The sequence below is a fragment of the Anomalospiza imberbis genome, chromosome 9 (assembly GCF_031753505.1).
Source record: "Anomalospiza imberbis isolate Cuckoo-Finch-1a 21T00152 chromosome 9, ASM3175350v1, whole genome shotgun sequence".
NCBI lineage: Eukaryota > Metazoa > Chordata > Aves > Passeriformes > Viduidae > Anomalospiza > Anomalospiza imberbis.
Genome location: NC_089689.1, coordinates 20,289,257 through 20,308,277, shown reverse-complemented (window position 1 = coordinate 20,308,277; position 19,021 = coordinate 20,289,257). Strand labels below are relative to the sequence as shown.

General features: G+C 41.1%; 1 protein-coding gene and 1 long non-coding RNA gene across 4 annotated transcripts in view; one reads left to right on the top strand and one right to left on the bottom strand.

Moving 5' to 3' along the window:
- Positions 1-304: 304 nt before the first annotated feature.
- Positions 305-3,478, bottom strand: LOC137479509 (uncharacterized). Its single transcript, XR_011002301.1, has 2 exons — positions 3,325-3,478; positions 305-905 (listed from the first exon to the last, which is right to left on the bottom strand). It is a non-coding gene; the product is annotated as an uncharacterized lncRNA (long non-coding RNA).
- Positions 2,497-19,021, top strand: part of ST6GALNAC3 (ST6 N-acetylgalactosaminide alpha-2,6-sialyltransferase 3) — a 219,430-nt gene continuing 202,905 nt past the window's right edge. Inside the window, exon 1 of one of the 3 annotated variants that reach the window (XM_068200035.1) lies at positions 2,497-2,744. In XM_068200035.1, coding sequence (XP_068056136.1) covers positions 2,727-2,744 — 18 coding nt within the window. In that variant the 5' untranslated portion in view covers positions 2,497-2,726. The remainder of the gene's footprint in view (positions 2,745-19,021) is intronic. The other 2 variants (XM_068200036.1, XM_068200038.1) reach the window with 2 other exon arrangements.

Sequence of the window (19,021 nt, the reverse complement as noted above, 5' to 3'; positions counted from 1 at the left end):
GTCGCCATAGGAATGTATCAGAAGGGTTGGGACTAGATGGAAAACATGCAAGGTCTTTGTCCTCAGAACTAAAGGTCTTTGTCCTCAGAACTAGAAGTAGTGACTTTGTGTGGCCTGTCACAGTGACTCAGACTCAGATTCACACTGCCTTTGACATCCCTACCAGGCAACAACAACCACGTTAATTTTGGATGGAAAGTTGCAAGCACGACTGAAATTTATGTGGCCTGTGTTTGGCCTAAAGCTGACTTCAAAGAGCATCATAAGTTCAGGTAAAGCACTTCATGAGACTCATGGAATGATGTGCTTACAGTGGCTCTTTGCTTTTATCATTTAGTGAATGCCTTTCCTCATGTAGTTTCTCTGAGGTGAAATTAGCTCAGCCTCAGGCTGGACTTTTGTTGCTCTTTGTGGTGATCTCAGCTCAAGTCACACCTTCAGTTTTCTCCCAAGGAGAAAATAAAGTGAAATCTCATATCCCTCTTGAAAGAAAGAGAGAAGGATGGCTGTTGCTGTTCATACTAATGATGAAGTGTTTTTAAGATAAATATCCATTTACAAAAAGTCTAAAAGTTAAAGTTCACCACATTTTGTCTGATGTGATGTTTAGAATCAAAGCATGTCAGAGATGCTTAAAACAAGACAACTACCCATGTCTCTGCCTTTCCCTAAGGACTGTAATTAACTGGAAATCCCTCAGTGCTTTGGACATATTGAAATAGTTGACCTTTTCAGGATGGTTTCTCTCCAGTCTCATTCCTTTTATTCTTTACAGAGCTGGTATGGTGGAGGGTGGTGGGAAGGGGGTGGAATATTTTTCATTTGCCTCAGATGAAAACTTCTTTCATGCAATCACACAGGTGAAAGGAATAGTTTCACTCTGGGGAAAGCTAGATTCTTGACTGCTGGAGAGAAAAAATAGGCAATTATTTTTTACTCAGGAAAGAATTAATTGTTTGGTTACCTTATTCACTAAGAAACAGAGCTTTGTTGCAGAACTCCTTATGAACAGCTAGTATTTAAAGACACATAAACTGCTATCCAGAATGATCTAACACTGGTTGGTGGTAGCCTCTAACAGAAAATGTTGTAAATCCCTCTTTTACTACCTTCCTCCAGTGACTTGTCATTTAGATACTTCCTTATGTTAGTCAATACAGATGGAAACTTCACTAAGCTCTTTTTCATCAGTCTTCCCAGCAACACTACAATTTTCAGCTCAAGAGCTTTGGCTTGTGGCTGTAATTGAACAAGGAGTGGATTTCCAGTGGTGAGAGGTGCTGAGGAGCTTGCAGGACCTGTGTGAGAGTACAGCACTTTGGCTGCTGATGCAAAGGCCAAACACAGATTGGCATCTTCTCTGGAAATGCACAGCAAGGCAGCTAAGGAGTGTGAGCAGGAGAAAACCCCCAGGCCCTTTCTGCTCTGCTCCAGGGAGGATTTGCCCCTGCACCCAAATGAGGACATCTAGTTCCTTTAGTTTCAACCTACTCACTGTCTTGAGGGATTGCACCTGGATAGGAGAGCCTTTGCCAGGCAGGGAACAGTGTTGGTTGTTTAATGTGCAGCACAGCATGAACCCCTTCTGGCACACACTGAGGGGCTCTGTGGTAAATGGCTCCTCAACGGAGCTGCAGGGTATTGCCTGCATGTAGACAGGTACCCTGAGCTGCTGCAGGGGGGATGAAGACACCCACTACTCTACAAGGAACTTATTAGGGGAGCCAGAGAGCGTTTGGTACCAAAGCAGCAGGAGTGAAGCAATGTGGCACAAAAGGAATACAGGGAAGGTGCCAAGTACAGAAAATGCGAAGGGTTCCAAGATGAAGTAATGAGAAGTACTGAGAAAGTGTAAAAAGGGGGAAAGAGACTGCAGAAGTGACAAATATGAACTAAAAGCTTTATGATATAAAGAGTATGTTATGTAAGAGAAGGATTTGAATTTGATGAGATTATGTAAAGTGAAAGATTTCTTCAACAGCTGAATTTATCCATCTGCACTTTATCCCACTTTCTTAAGAAAGCCCAAAGAAAGTTGCACAAGCAAAAAAACCTCACAAACGAGCCCAAGCTTTCATTCCCTGTGATGGAGGCCAGCTCTTCGCTCAAAAAGGCATGCACAACACAATGCAAACCCGTCTGGTGGGATATTTGGGCTGCTTGCTGATAATGACTATTTCTCGTAAGGCAGCGGTTTAGACAAAGGGAAGCCCGCTGTACAGTGAAAAGGGCTGCACATAGAACAATACTGCACTCTAACAAGCAGCGTAAGGATTTTTCCAGCCCCAGTAACAGAGTTCGGACTTTTCTGCCCGACTGTCAGCAGCCGTCCCCCGAGCACCCCGGAGGGCTGCACAGGGCTCCATTACAAACACGCAGCCTGCCCTGCAGGCAGTGCGGAGCCCCCGCAAGGTGCGCACGGCCGCCCGCACGCCCCGCAGCCCAGGAAAGCGCGCTCCGGAGCCATGAATCAAACTCGGTCATGTGACGGAGGGGAGGTGCTGGGCTGGCTCCCAGCCAGTGGCAGGAGCTGATGGGTGGAACGAGCAGGGCGTAAAAAGACTAATATGACTAACGGAGCCGGGGTGCGTGGTACCTTCCTTTGGATCTACAGGAATGTAGGCTCTAGCAGTTCTGCAGCTCTGCCAGCCTCTTGCCTGACACTGGAACTGCTGCTCACAAAGTAGAATCCTGCTGCTCTTTGGTAGGAAGGATAGAGAAAGAACATGGCCTGCATTTTGAAGGTAAATCTCTGTCTGTTCCTTGAATGCATTGTTAGAGAGCCCCTCGCTGCTCAGCGGCGTGGATTTGGTATAGTCCTAATGCATCTTCGTTGTCTTTTTGAGTCCTGGCTTTGTTTGGCAAATGCATATGGAGAGATTCTGCAACGCACAGCTGTGCTCTGCTTCCCTCTGCCATTCTTTCTCTTTTTCCCTGCATTGTCAGAACTGTGAGCTAGCGGGAAGAGAAGTCATACCGAATAATGGGAGGGGGGAGAGGGGCTCTGGTGTGTCTCAGCTTTGTCTACGCTGAATTCCTTCAGGAGCAACAGCATTTGGACAACAGACTTCCAGTACAAAGGACAAAATGGGCAACTTATTTTCTTTTTCTAACCATGCAGCATTTACTGCTCTTAAAGCAACGGCTTCATATGTGCACAGCTGTCCCAGCTGCTCCTGAAGCACACACTCCCCTGCTGAATCTGCTCCAGATCCACATGCTCCACACAATTATACTCAGTATTTAACCGCATTTTCTAATTAAGCAACCTATTTGATAGCGGCTTTTCCCCCTTCATGCCAGCAAATAGAAGCATAAACTTACCGTGTGATCACATGCTTTCTCCAGCCTATTTCCCTCACCGAGGTAAAAGTATTTGGAGCCCGCATGCCATGGAGATGGAGGGATCAGCAGCGCTGGGACTGAATGGGAGGGGAGGAGGCGGAAGTGCGGTCAGTCGGGAACAAGCAGCGTTTGTTCCCTGCCACTTGCGGGGGTCACTGTCCTGTGCCTGGCTTCGGGCTGCTCGCTTTCAGATCCCTGTGCTACCTGCTCTGTTTCAGATCCCTGTGCTACCTGCTCTGTTTCAGATCCATTTGTTACCTTCTCTGTTTCAGATCCATTTGTTACCTGCTCTGTTTCAGATCCGTTCTTTACCTGCTCTGTTTCAGATCCGTTCTTTACCTGCTCTGTTTCAGATCCGTTCTTTACCTGCTCTGTTTCAGATGCATTTGTTACGTTCTCTGTTTCAGATCCCTGTGCTACCTGCTCTGTTTCAGATCCCTGTGCTACCTGCTCTGTTTCAGATCCATTTGTTACCTCTCTGTTTCAGATCCGTTCTTTACCTGCTCTGTTTCAGATCCGTTCTTTACCTGCTCTGTTTCAGATCCATTTGTTACCTCTCTGTTTCAGATCCGTTCTTTACCTGCTCTGTTTCAGATCCGTTCTTTACCTGCTCTGTTTCAGATCCATTTGTTACCTCTCTGTTTCAGATCCGTTCTTTACCTGCTCTGTTTCAGATCCGTTCTTTACCTGCTCTGTTTCAGATCCATTTGTTACCTCTCTGTTTCAGATCCGTTCTTTACCTGCTCTGTTTCAGATCCATTTGTTACCTGCTCTGTTTCAAATCCCTGTGCTAGCTGCTCTGTTTCAGATCCATTTGTTACCTGCTCTGTTTCAGATCCGTTCTTTACCTGCTCTGTTTCAGATCCATTTGTTACCTGCTCTGTTTCAGATCCGTTCTTTACCTGCCTTGCTGTTTTCTGTGCATACTTGGAGTGTATTTGCACTCTCTTTCTTTTAGCAAGTAAAATTGATCTGTGAATTCTTTATTTGCAATCTGATCTTCTAGCATAGAGTTGATTATCTCAAACTTTGGGATGGCCTGTTATAGCAGTTGTTTTCAGTGTATTAGCGAAGTGGATAAATTGCAAAACTTTAAAACAGCTTTGTGATAATGAACATTTAGGTGTCTCCATGAATCCGATCCTTAGCACTACTTTTGGGCATTCAGCTTTGAAAAAAACTTGTTATTTTGCTGCACTCTTTTCCCCATTCATTCATTCATTCATTGTCAACTAGTGGGTCTGTGGTCCATGGATGTTTTTTGAGTTGTCTGTCTTGTGCGTTGTGGTACTTTATATTAATAAATACGGCAAAGTCTGCTGCAAGTGCAGAAACTTCCCTGAACTAGCAGGTTCTGCTCGGAGCTAGATGGTAACAAACTCCTTTAGTCAGACAGCAGTAGTGCAGCTCAGAGTTGTGATTTGAGATGAGATGTGAGCTCTGTGAATGGAGCCTGGTTTCACAAAGATAAGCATGTACACTCCTGTTTAAACACTCTCTCAAATGACTTTGGTTGGATCTGCCAGTGATTTGGAAAACAGAATTTTTTATTTTTTAAAAGTTCTGTGGCAAGATCACATGCACAGTCTTCCTTTGGGCCATAAGAGTTAAGTAAGAATTCTTTTACAAGGAAACTCTAGTGTCTTTTTTGCCCTCCTAATTGTTTCCTCTGCAGTCTGATGACATAGCCTGCCACAAGCATGACTTGGAGTTTGAATTATAATGCAATAAAAACCTTTTGTTTGCCTGGGCCAGGAACTCCATTTGGTTGTTATTCTGATGGTTAAATCAATAGATTAATTGTATTCCTTGACAGACAGCCCTCTTCCAGCTTAATTCTTAATCTTGTTAATACAGGCAGGTGCAAGGATAAAAAGTGAAACAGATATGAGATTAGCACTGCCATGAGGCAAGCTGGATTTTCTCAGACAAACATCCAACAGGAGTAATTTAAACGTCGAGCTCAAGACACTTGTATACAAGTTTGTTATGTAATGTCTACAGCTTTTTCCCTAACAAGGAAATTCAAAATAATATGTATATTTTGACATGACACTAAGCTCATTCCTTCCTGAAAATATAAACCTGTTAGCTACGCCATTCTCCTTTCCCTGGGGTTTGCCCTGAGCTAATGTGGAAACAGGAAAAAAACCCCAGGAATCTGTAGGTATAGATCTGAAATAAGTGGTTGCGCAGTGGATGGGAAGCCAGAGCAATAGTAAGTCCTTTCCACTTCAGCCCTTAGTGTCTCTCTGACTCTGACTTGCTGCTTGCTCTCCCCTCTTCCTACATTTTTAACCCCCTGATGAAGATATTGAGACTTGTTGAATGTTGGAGTTCCATATGAGTGAGAGTTTAATATAAATGCAGTTGCATAGAGGTGTCTGTAAAGTGCAAAGAGCAGGGCTGGTGGCTAATAATTAACTGTAGTTACTTAGAGTGGGTATGAGTGTGTTAGAAGAGGTGTATCACCTTTAGATGTGAACATCTCTTTATACTCTGACTACTGAATTAAATAATCGGTGTGCAAAAATGCTTTGGAAGGGGATTCTCCCTAAGGGTGCCTGCTGTCTCTCTGGTGTTTGTTGTGCACTCTTCCTAGGTAAGAGTGATGGGATGTTACTGATGTCACGTGGCTCCAGAAACTTTGTCTTCTAGTCAGTAGTGGGGCATTCTCAGTAAAACCAGTGAAATTTTTATTTTGGGGCATTCACTCCTCTGTTAAAGAAAAGCAGGGAAAGATGCAAATTCTGAAGTGCATGATATGATGTGTTTTTATTTTCTCTGTCATGACTTCAAAAAACATGCCAAGTAGCTGAGTGAAGTGTAGGCACTTTTTGGAAGCAAACAATTGATCTTATGCTGGTTACTATGGTAGCTGCATGTCACCTTGCCAGCTACTAGATTAGCAGTGATTACTAGTTATGTAGTCACTCTTGTCCCTAATGATACTGAAGTCCCTACGTTCCACTGTATCAGCCAGTGACTCTTGAAGATGAGGACAGACTTCACACAATAAATTACTTCCTACTCCTGCATAATTGAAAAATAATACTTCAAAGTATGTGTCATTTTATGATAAACACAGCATGAATGATAACACTCTGTAAAACCATGATATCTCCCAGTGAAGACTGGACCATGATATTTTAAAACAAATAGCACAGGTAACTTAGTTTGCACATTCTGCATTTTGCAGGAAGACTGTGTCTTAATCTGTTCCCAAACTCTTCTTTTTGAATTTAAGTTTTGAAGAAGATGATGGAGATGGATTATGTTGTCATCTGAGTACAATTTTCACTGTGTAGGCTTCATGTGGTAGAGCTTAATAAACAAAATCTGAGTGTGATGGGCCTGTACAGTGAGGACTAAGCATGAAATCTAGGAAGACACTTCCTTCTGCTTTGTGTGCTGTGTGTTTACTGTGCAGTGAACAACAGAGGTTTCATGTGCCTGGCGGCTGGATGTGACCTTCCATCAACAGGGATCACCAACCTTCAGTGGAACTCTGGTTGAAATATTATTTACATAATTTGAGGCGATGTTCTTATTACCACAGCTGATTGAGGGGCCTCTCAAAGTAAGCAGGTGGCCAACTAAATTTCATAGCTTCTTTAATATTAATATAATTTAAAGATAGAACTGTTTTGCAAAGCAAAACTTACAGGTTTCAAACAAACAAAACCCTTCAGCACAGGCTTTTGGCTCTTCTGCAGGATATTGTCAAAGCTGACAGTACCTGTGTGTTCATCTACAATTTTTTCACATGTTTCTTCTGCATGGTTACCTCCACTGGTTTAATTAAATTTGCAGGTTGCATTTTTCCCTTAGTGCACACAGTGAACTGTTTTTGGCAGGAATTTTCTTTGAGAGTTTTTTCTGAGTGTTCAATGGCCTGTGTCTGATTGGGGTCTTCAGACACTGCAGTAATACAGATAAAATTACTGTCTACAGGCATATGCTCCATCTGCACTTTTGAGACTAAAATAGCAAAGCTGATCTCATTACATTGAATTTTTCACCCTGGCAAGTAGCTGTTCAGAGGGGAGATGCAGAAGGTCTGAAAGGATCTGATCCCAGTGTTTGAGTGCTTGTAATCTTGGATATTTAGTTATTAATTTGATTTTTTTAACCTCTGTGTACATGACAATGAGTGTATATATTTGTTTCCAAGTTTCTATATCATCAAAAGCATGTTCTCTGTTTCAGTCTGCTCTGTTGTGCAGGGTAGGCTCTGAGTCTCACCATAACTCCATTCTCTACTAGAGATCTGCAGGATGCAAACATTTCCATAGATTTGACCTCTATATCCTGCTTGAATCGCGTCTGAGATAATTCACATTCTGCCTTGACTGTTAAGTTGACTGCAGCAATGTTTATGCATGGTATCCATCCATTCTCCTGTGCTGAGAGTTGTACTTGGATCCTCTTTGATTCTCGTGCTGTGCTCTTTCTTCTGACATGACAAGAGATGGAGAGATCCTTGGAAAAGGAACAAGGGTGACCTCCCCTCCACATGGGAGGATGCTGCACTGATGGGCCAATTCCCAGAATTTGCTGCAGGTTTGCTGTAATGTGAGCTCTCTCCTCAGCCTCTCCTAACCTGATCAACAGTTCTGTAGGCTGAAGCATTTCTCTTGTATCTGGAATCGTTCCTAGGATTGTATCCGATTGTATCTCTAGGGAAGGGAAGGTGTAAATATGCAAAGGTGGCCCTTATGAGGTGTGCATAAATGAGCTGCAAATTAGTAGGTGGATGCAACAAGGAGTTAGAGAGAAGAATCAGGATTTCTGAGGTAATAAGCAGTTTTCTTGTGGATCACTCCATCCTTATTTGTTATGGGTTAATGTTCCCATCCTTTTTCGCCCCACCCAACAAAACTGGCAAAACTTAATTTTTAATTCTTTTTAATGCTCCTTCTTCACTGGATATTGCTATTTTAAATAAATTTCTTACAATTATTCCGTTTCTAAATAAAATTCTTTTTTGGTGGTTCTACATTGTTTACCTCTAAATTGCTCCAAAGTAAATGAAGCTGCATTAATGAATGCCAACATGCAGGGCTAGGATTTGCTGTATCATGGTCCAGTGGTGCTTAATTACCACGTGAAATTTTATGGAGTGCAGTATATGGAACTTTGTAATGTGTTTTTTGTTATGTTCACTTCTTGAAATTTAAGGAAAATTAAATTCTGAGAAGTATAAAACCACTTTTCACTCTTGCTTGCAATGACCTTAAACTAATCATACTTCAAGGAGGATGTATTAGCCCCCTCCCTGCAAGAGACAGCATGTAGTCAATCTAGTCATACAAGAGGACTTGCTTTGGTTGAATGAATTTGATTTTGATGCCCATATAGCTGAACCAAGAAAATCTCCAGTTTTCAGCGCACTTCAGTTGGTTCAAAACTGGAGATTTGTGTCTGGCTTGGAGGTGTGAAAACTAAAACCACAAAATCAGCATGCAGTATAAGTATAAAATATAAATTTTGGTAAAGCAGTTACAGGGAAAGGTTTTTGTCTTGCAGTTCATCTTCAAACAATGAAGCCTGTGTCACCCAGAAGTTTTAGGTTTCCCCCTAAGCAGGGTAATGCTGTCTTTTTGTGCTCTTTGGGCAGCCTGGTTTAAGGAAAGGTGTCCCTGCCCAGATTGATTTGGCCAAATTGCCCAGTCGGTCCTGTAATTACCAGGGGTATGGAATCACACATTAAAGGGAATTGTCTCAAAATTCAGCCATTTGTAAACTTGTGCATGAGCTTTGGTGGTTTATATATTGTTCATTTTTTTCAATTTCCATTTTGAAGTCCTGAATGCCAGATAACTTAGCAAGTCAGAACAAGACATAAACCATCATAGAAAGCAGCAATTTGCTGTACTTTGACATAACATATTGAAATTCCTTGAGATACAGGACAGATTTGCTGTTGCCTGTTTTTAGTGACATGACACCCAAAAGAAAAGGACACCTTGTTTTCTTGCTAAACATTCATGATTAATGTAAGGGAGTGTGAAACACAGCTAAAAGACCCCTATTTTAGGTTTTAATCACAGATATCACAACATCTGTGTGGTTAATTTAAAAAGGCAGAGCTTTTAGCATTTTGTCTGTTCCTTTGCCATGTTTCATTCCAGCAGTATCTTGTGTGCTTTCCAGAAGTGTAATACTGGACATGGTGATCTTTCCAGGATTTGTTTTCTCATCCTTTCCCAGGAAAGCAGTATCTATGCAGCAGACTGACTTTGTTTTAAGAGGATTTTTTCTGTGTCTGTGGCTTAAAGAGGAAGAAACTTTTCTTTGTGTTTTCTAGGGAAGGTAAAATGCTTACACATGAAATGGAAAGTGAATTTCTTTATCTTCCTGGTGGCTAATGGATAAATATAATTTTTGAACCAATCTGCTCCCCAGAGCAGCTTTTACCATAATATAAAGAGCTATTTTGTACAAGAAAAATTATTGATTCTAAATTTATTTTTAATTTTACTTTCAGATAGTAAACAGCTATTTTGTGGTTGTTATTCATGACACTTTCCCAATACTTTCTTCTGCCTATCAGCTGCTCTCCATCCATATTTGGATTCATAGCACAGAGGGCTGGAGGTGTGCACATACATAACAATGAGAGGTGTGTTTTATCTTGCTAGTGATTGAGACTTCTCTGAGACCTCTGCCCAGGAGCTGGGAGAAATTGATCTTTTGTGGAGATCTGTAAACAAGGTGGGGAAAGGCGGCTCCATTTATTGGATATATTCTCAATACATAAGGCAAAACTCTGCCTTGGGCCTGTCATCTCTTAAAGCTGAGGGAGCAGTTGCTTTGCTGTTGTCAGCATCAAATACTCACATGGAATAAATTTGCTTTTGCTGGAGGAAAAGCTGCATCTGCTGCACTTTTTTTGTGGTGGTTCTTGTAAATAACCTGTGGACTGCTGAGAAAGAATGGCCACTGCTTTTCCAGTGGCTTCATTGGTTTCTGTGAGTGGGAACTATAAAAGGACAATGTGTGACTGTAACGTGTGTTGTGTTCCTCCGTCTGTGGACCGAATAAATTATGGCTGGATGAGGTGGGAATTGGTTTGAGTGATCTCAGGAAATGTTAAATATCGAGCTGTATTTTCTCTGTACCCCCCTGCCCCTTCAGGAACATCCCGTGTCTATGCAGATATTGCCTGTACACAGTTACATATCTGCTTTTGACAGCAGTGTCCCAAGTTACATCGAGTAAGATATCCTTATGCTGGTGCTTTCATATGCTTTCTGGGAGCTGTACAGGTGTACTAATTTTTTTCTGAGTCAGTCAACTAGCTAAAATTATGTTATGAGTACAAAATTTCTATAAATGGGATTTGTATTTAAAATAATGACAGTTATTTTAGTTCTGATGATTTCAGAAGAAGCACCTGAAAAGCATGACAATTTTTGGTTTATATATTTGAAAGTGGGAAAAATACCATGCTGGATATTCTTTTTCATATTTGCTATTGAGCAGAACAAAGGTGAGGCAGGAACTGAACTGGAAGGGTTTAGGAGATGATTTCTTCTAAGTGATGCTGTTCAGGAGCAATGGTTCATGTGATGTAAAGGCAGTCCTGTTAAGCAGTTCTTGTTTACCTGCATAGCATGTGTGACATTTAAAATTAACATGGGAGCACTACACTTGATAATAATTAAATGCAGCAGTAGCTTCTTATGAAAGGTATGTTTTCAGCAATTTGCATTAACAATAGGCAGAGGAATGCTGGCCTTGGCAGGTGTGGAGCTGTTGGAAGTAATCAGAAAAAACATGTTTATTTCATGGGAACAGCAATTTGTACAGAAGATATGCAAATGAATTATTTATAGTTCCTGTCTCTTCTGACTATGTGTTCCTTGCAGCGTTTGTTTGGTGTAGGATTGGGTATCTTATGTCTCTTTCTTAAATTCTTTTCCTTAAAATTATATATAATCTCAATACTAGGAGAAGTTTACCAAGGGTTTGGCAAAGAGAATGTCCCCCTGAGCATGTAACAATATGAGACTTTGTTCCATGAGATTTGGTGATTCAATTCTAAATAGGAAAAGCCAGAAACCAAATACCAATTAATTTTTTTCTTTTAAGTTTCACAACCTTTTGTTAGCTATTAACTTTTTATTTCCTCCAAATCTATTGTTTAGCCAGATTTGAACATAATTATTTTCTTGGACTGATGGGCTGCCATTACAGTGAAGAAATAACAATGTGTATCTATTATTAACCCTTTAATATGCACAGTGGTATTATTACTAACCTATTGAGGCCCTTAGAGTGCTTCCTGGTGTACTTTCGATAATTATCATACATTATTTTACATTAGATTATAAAATTATGTGCTTGTGGTTTTTGTGTGTACTCGAAGTTACTATGATCTGGCCCATATCCATAAGTGGAAATCACTTTATCTTTTAGATTAATTCAAAAAGACTGGAAGGCTTTTGTGTTTTGATGTGTTGTGTTCTGCTGTGGGATGCAGTTACACCAGAATAAAATTCCTATAAAATTTTTTTGGTTTGATTTGTCAGGGGACTAAATATTTTAATTCCAGGTTATGTGTACCCACAATGGGGCTTATGTGATTATTTAAATTCCTTGTAGTTTTACTAAACTTTTCTGCTTCAGTCCTCTGAGCCATATGGATAAGTTATTTACAAGTTCATGTCAGCTGATCTGTTATAGTTTTCCCGTGTTTACATTAAACTCTGGCAAGCTAGTCAGGTTAAAATCAGCTATTAACGGAAGAGAGCTTTCTATTAGTGCTTCTTATGTGGAAACAAAAAAAAAACAACGTTTAAAAAATGGAATGGAGAATGAGACTGACTCATTCTGTGGGATCCTTGGGAGCTGTGGAATGTGTAATGTGGGGAAAAAACTAGTGGAAGACCCATCTTTAGTAACTGGCGAATGGAAGTTTTGCCAAAAGAAAAGCTTTTGTAACTTTTTTCCATATGATTACGGAGAGAATTTCAGACAGCTGTCTCTGTGTGTGTCTCCATTCCTTTTCTATCTTTTTTCCATTTTCTTCCATGGGGTATGCAAATATTTTTACAGAAAAATTAATTTTACCCTACTAAATGTTTTTCTTGAGAACAACAGTTGGAAGAGAAAAGAATACTCCAAGCCAGAGAAGAAATGGCACCTTTTGGGGACACCTCTTGAACAGCATCCTTGCTTTATTGTGCATGTTCTCTCAGCCAGCGTTAAGTTCTCTGTACCTGTTAGAGGGACCTGGAAGTCTGTCTCTGCAGTTCACAACTCTTATTATGAAATGAAGTTTATACTGTGTTTTTACTTTGTGTTTGCTGCCACTTGCCCATTCCTATTTCATTAAACCAATTAAGGTATCTTAGTGGTTTTACCAGGTCACTTAAGGTGAAAAGAGGGAACTGAGGACCTGGAAATGCCACCGAAGCTTCCCCCCAATCTAACCACACTTCTTCTTGGGAACCCTAAATATGGAGGCTCAGTGGCCTTGTCTGTAACTGCCTTAGCCACAAGAGCAGGCTGGAATGGCAGAGCCAAGTGTGCAATCCAAGAGTCAGACAGGCAGCGTGTGGCTGTGCCCCAGGGAGCAGCGCCTCTCACCCCCTCCTCAGCGCAGCTCTGACTGGCACCCCTGCAAGCCACCTGCAGCTGCTCACCTCCCCCTCTGTGGTGCAGCATAGCTGCTACATGAACCAAAAATGCAACTGGGCTACAAGAACTCTTTTTGCTTTCTTGCGTGTTGTTTTTAAAATGAATCCCTTTCCTGAGTATTGCAGAGTTGCATTTGGCCCAGCTGACAAGGTGGCACAAGTATGAGAGAGGTGTCTAGAAGGGGTCAGGAAATCTTTGTGAGGTTCCTACTACCAAAATACTCTTGCAAGAGTAGGAGCTCATACTGTTTGTAGAGATTGCTAGCCAGTGTACAGGCAATAAGCCCAGACTGGATCTAGCCATTGTTTAAGGGAGAAGTTCTACAGCAGAAATTCAGCTTTATTCTGTGTAGGCCCTGCTGCCCAGAGCTACAGAGGAGGCGAGGCACAGTTTGATAAATTGGTGCCTGCTGAGTGCTGGAATATGGTTTTAGTGTGCCTAGAATGGAAAAAAAGGGAGTGTTCCCTATTTTGTGTGATCCTGATGGAGGTCATTGTTTGTCTTGGGCTTCTAGCACCTGTATAACCTTTCCCAGGTGAGCTGGTCCCTTGCTGTCCAGCTTTGCTGTCTTTGGACAATGCCCCTGGGCCATCTCCCATGTCTGTAGGTGCTACCACCTCCTCACCTGCAGCCCTGCACAAACTGCAGGTACCACAGAGTATTTGTGCTGTGCATTCTTAACTTTCACACTTGACTGAATGTAAGCCTAATTTATTTAGGAAGCAGTAGTGTGTTCTAATAGCACTAATGCTGCAGATTTAGACAGTAATTGTACTCAGGTAGCCTTATAGACAGTGACTGTTTCTGTTGAGTATATGCTTTTTAGGCCCCTTATTTCTTCAGATACAGTCTCTTACTCAGCAAACGAGTGTGTATATATATATGTTTTCTTATAATGTTTGGTGTTCTTTTATGCTTCCTATTTCTGCAGATCATAGGTGTTATTTCTATCACTGTGTCCCCCAACAAAATTTTTTAAATTAAGAGGATGATTACCCATTATTGTGTCAGTCAGAGAGCTTGGAGGAGCTATTGGAAGTCCATTCTACTTCAGTATGTTTCATATTGTGGACAAACAAGACTAGACAAAATTTTCCCTTCTTGTATCCTACAAGAGCAAGACACAGCTGTGACTGCATTATAGGTGCTCTTTATTGAAAGAGTGATGCTTGTCTGACAAATAAAAAATACCAAAATTGCTTGTGATCTCGTATTGTGCTGGATTCTGAAGACATTTTGTTTCCCTTGTTGTTTTACTAAATGCCATCGATATTCCAAGTTTGACCACTTGTTGGAAAGGCCTCGTGTTTGTTCCTCTGCTATCTCCCAGGAGTGCTTGTGCTTTTGAGACACATGAGATGAAGCTCAGCTGGCATTTTTTTTTTGTTAAAGCTTTACTTGCACAGTATTCTTTGCCTCTTGGTGAGGCTTGTAAAATGAGTGTTTCTGAAAATTCAGCTTTTGGTATTAGCTGCAACTAATGTTACACTTGGTGGCACCTAGGAATTGTCATGAAGATTGACTGTGCTTTTGTCTCCACTGAAATCTTGCATGAGACCTTATTATCACTCCCCATTCATTGATTCCAGGAGGAGAAGCTGACTTTGGTGTACTTGTTCTGAATGCAGACTGCCAGAGCTGTTAGAACTCCTCTATTTTGCTTTCTAGTTCAGATCCTCAGTTTCAAATCTGCCTGAGGCCATTGCAGTGAGGAAAAATTGTACAGTGAACAGCACATCCCCCAATGGGCAGATATCATGCAGGTCACAGATACCGTGGAAATGGATGATAACTTGTTTTTACCTTTAAAATCTGCAGGAAAACATTATCAGTGACACTGAAAAGAAAATGGGATTTGACAGTGTTGCTCGTTTTTATTTATTTTCTTTCTGCCACATCTTTCTCTCAACAAGAAGTCCTAAGTCCCTCATGAATAAGGCCAGAGAGTTGAATTTCCTTCTGGGCCTCAAGGCAAGGTACCATGGCTTGTCAGGATTTTGCTAATGGCACAGTTAAACATCCCCTGTGTTTGCAAAGCGTCTTGTGAAGCATTGCATGAAAGTGCTCTAAAGAAAGCTATGGAAAAATGTCATCCATGTATGGAAATAAATATTCTTGAAAGAAGGAAAATGGAAAACTCATCAGTATGTTAGATAAAACTGTGGGAAGTCTACTTGGGGCAGGGTGTCTATGTGGAACTAAAATAAAACCCGAACATTCAATTGATTTAAAAAATATTTACTGGGAGGAAACATTTTTTCTTGTGCTAAATGAAAATGAGTTTTGAAATTGTTCAGTATCCAAGGTCTATGACTTTAGCAGCCTGAGATGTGTGATTACTAGTCATCTATTTCTTCAGTCAGTACAGTGTTCTGTAAACAGCTGTGCAGTTTATTAATTGTTAGTTTTATTGTTTATCAGTATTTCATTACTAATTACAAAAAAAATGCTGTTTTCTTAGGATCATAGAATGGTTTGGGTTGGAAGGGAGCTTTAAAGGTTATCTTAGTGCTTGGACCAGAAATGTTATGGTAACATTGACCTAATGTTTCCCTTTAGTTGACATAGGATTGTTTTTGTTCAAAACGGTGATTAATCATTTTATGTTAAGGAGTTATGCTTTGTTTTTCAAGTCAACACTTGTGGCCTTTCATCCAAACAAAATGGGAAGAATTGCTTTACTTACATAGCACTAGCATTGCTTTACTTCATCTTCCCTACTATCTGTAGTTGGGAAAAAATGAGATTATGGGATCCGTGTTGAATCATGGGTATGGTATTCCAGGGGACTGGAAAGACTAAAGCTGTTTTGCATACTACACAGGCAGAGTACAGAGGAATGTAATTGGTAACCAACTCACTGTCTGGATGATGTTCTTTAATATGCCCTGGAGTAAGAAGCGTAAATTATTTTTGTGCTTTAATAGGCATGTTTCCTTTCAGGAATTTAAAAGTACTTATAAATTCAGTAAGAAAGGTATTAAAAACTACAGAGAATGAATCAGATTTTGCTGATCTTCTGTGAAAAGTTCTTTCCTAATATTCCATTTATATGATTGCAGACTATGATAATAACTGAATTAGTGTGATACATGTGCAGTATTGTTATGCATATGTAATATACTTGCTTAATAAATTTGTTGGTTTTGTACTTCTGTTAGACATCTATTTACCATGCAGTCTATGAGGAAAGGTAATGAAATATAATAACGGCTGTATCCAAAGCAGTGGAAGGAAGTAATTAAACCTAATTGAAGAAATGTCTTTGAACTGTAATAGCAGATGCAAAGGATTAATTCAAAGCAGATTAAGGCCAATGCATGCTTTGAATTGACGGCCTGCAAATAGATAAGTATTACTGTTATTTAAATGAAGTTATATGAAAGTACGTTCTGAAACCTGAGTCTGGGAATCAGGTCTAAAAATAGACAGTTGGGTTAGGTTTTGATAAGGAATGTCACTTTTGTTTCCTTTTTTATGACACTCTGCCAGTCAGAAATGAAATCTTAGAAATGCTGTGTGCATCTTATCAAACAACTGCAATAGAACTGGGAATTAGCCTGGGCTATCCCTGAAGGTATTTTCTGAATGGCAACTTAATCAGCAGCTGTGACAAGCCCTTGCTTGGAAATTACAGGAAAAAACTACTTTAATGAGTTGGGAGTACAATTACGTGATATTTAGAAATGTTACGTGAGAAGTTATAAATTTTCTTCTATCTTTGTACTGTAATTTTCTAATGGATTTCAGAGTCGGTTGTGCATTAGAAGTTTAAATTAGACTTATTTGTATGATAAACAGGAAAACATATGGGCTAATATTGCATAGGGGACTGAATATGAAAATTTATATGAGAAAGAGTAAGATAAAGTTAGTTTTTACAGCACATTTTATTTCTTTGCAGAACTGATGCAAACAAGAGAATCTTAAACATAAATGTGAAGTTCTGGTTTTTTCCTCTTTGAAGCTTTAGAATTGGTACTTTCTTTCCACCTGCACAATGATTCTAAATAAAATAGGATGTCAGATATCTCAACTGACTAACTGATCTGTTAAACTCTTAAGTAGCTAGGTGTGAGTTGATAATTATCTCCCTAGACCCCCAGTATGGGGAAAATAGAGGAATGGGAGCTGTGAAAGACAATCATCCTTTCTGAATTTGGCTGATGGGCTGAGTGTGGTGGTTGGAACTGAGGCAAAAGCAGGGGCAGTCCCTGGCTGCATATGGATGGGAGGATAGGTTTTTCCAGCACTGAAGTGAGAAAATGAGATAAGCCATAGACAGACTGGAAGATATCAGCCATTAGGAAGAAATAACAGAATTGTAGTCTGGGCTTTTTTTTTTCCTGTTTTAATCTTATTGTTGCTATTGAAGCACTAAAAGAGTGTAGGCACCTGCAGTAAGATGTACTGTAGAACTGTGAGAGGGACTGCACTTTGAATGTTTCCTCGGTGTTAATTTTTAGCTTAGACTGTTGGTAATTCATGGCACAGGTGGGATTGCATGACACTCTATGCGTAATGCCAAAGACAGCATCACCAAGATTCTAGAACTCTTTTTGTTATAAGAGGAAAGACAAGTTGGCTTCTCCTTTCTGTGTTACAACACTGTTTGTTTTATGTGTGTCGGTTGACAAAATACAGATCCAAGTGTTCTGTTTTGTTTTGCCTCTTGCTCTGTGGAGGCAGACCATGTTCTGTGAGCGCCAGGCGCAGTGAGTGCCCCCAGGCTGTGCCTGTGCCTGCTGGGGCTGTGCAGGGCTTGCTGCCTCTCCAAAGCCAACAGTGGGTGGCACCTGGGAAGGCTCAAAAAATGAGGTTGCCCGAAGGCATTTCATGTAATGACAGCCTGTCATCTGGCTTAATTAATGCCTCTTGTCAAAAGAGAGGCCTTTAACTATTTTAGAACTTGCCTCTTCCCCTGTAAATGCAGGCACCCAGTGGGAATCAGGGCTTTCCCCTGTTCTTTTCCTGCCACAGGCCAAGAGTAATTCTGGAGTGTAGCAAAACAAATGGAACAGACTTGTTGGATCCGATTCGTGTCCAATTCTGGGCCCCTCCGTTTAGCAAGGATGTTGAGGTGCTCTAACGCGTCCGGAGGAGGGCAACGCGGCTGGTGAGGGGCTTGGAACACGAGCCCTGTGAGGAACGGCTGAGGGAGCTGGCGTTGGTTTCTCCCCTGAGCCTGGAGAAAAGGAGGCTCGGGGAGACCTTGCCGCTCTCCACAACTCCCTGAAGGGTGGTTGTAGCCAGGTGGGGGTCGGTCTCTTCTCCCAGGCAACAACTGACAGAACAAGAGAACACAATCTTAAATCACGCTAGGGGAAGTTTAGGTGAGATGTCAGGAAAAAAATTCTTCACTGAAAGAATGATTGGACTCTGGAATCGTCTGCCCAGGGAGGAGGTGGAGTCACTGTCCCTGGAGTGTTTAAAAAAAGACTGGATGTGGCACCCGGTGCCGTGGTTTAGTTGATGAGGAGGTGTTAGGTCATCGGTTGGACTGGATGATCTCAAAGGCCTTTCCCTACCTAGTTCATTCTGTGATTCTGTGATCAACTGCTGTGGAAGTCTGTCTGCTGCCCCCATTCCCTAGAACAAATAGCAGGCATGTCTGTGCGTATGGGAAGTTGGGATGTGTGTGCCTTCTTTTAATAGGAGCTAAAATTAAAAGTGAAAAATCCCCAACGTCTGAGGTTTGTGCTTTGTAAAGGATAGTGGGAAGCAGATAACCGCCCACTAATGTCCTAGTTGTTAGAAAAGAAAAATCTCGTGAGTCTGAGGCAACTGGGTTTGCCTAGCCTGGGAAAGCAAAGACCTGGGGAGTAGCTTTTGGCAGAGGGCTACCTCCAGAAGGGTTCGAAGAGATGGAAGCGGGTTTTTCTCATAGGATCATAGTGGGAAGTGTCATGAGCTGCAACAAGGAAAATTCCAGCAGAATATAAGGAGGAAAATACACAGCATGACTGGAATGTTACTGACACGGGGGCCTGGCAAAAACAGCCTTAGAAATACTCTAGACTCAATATGA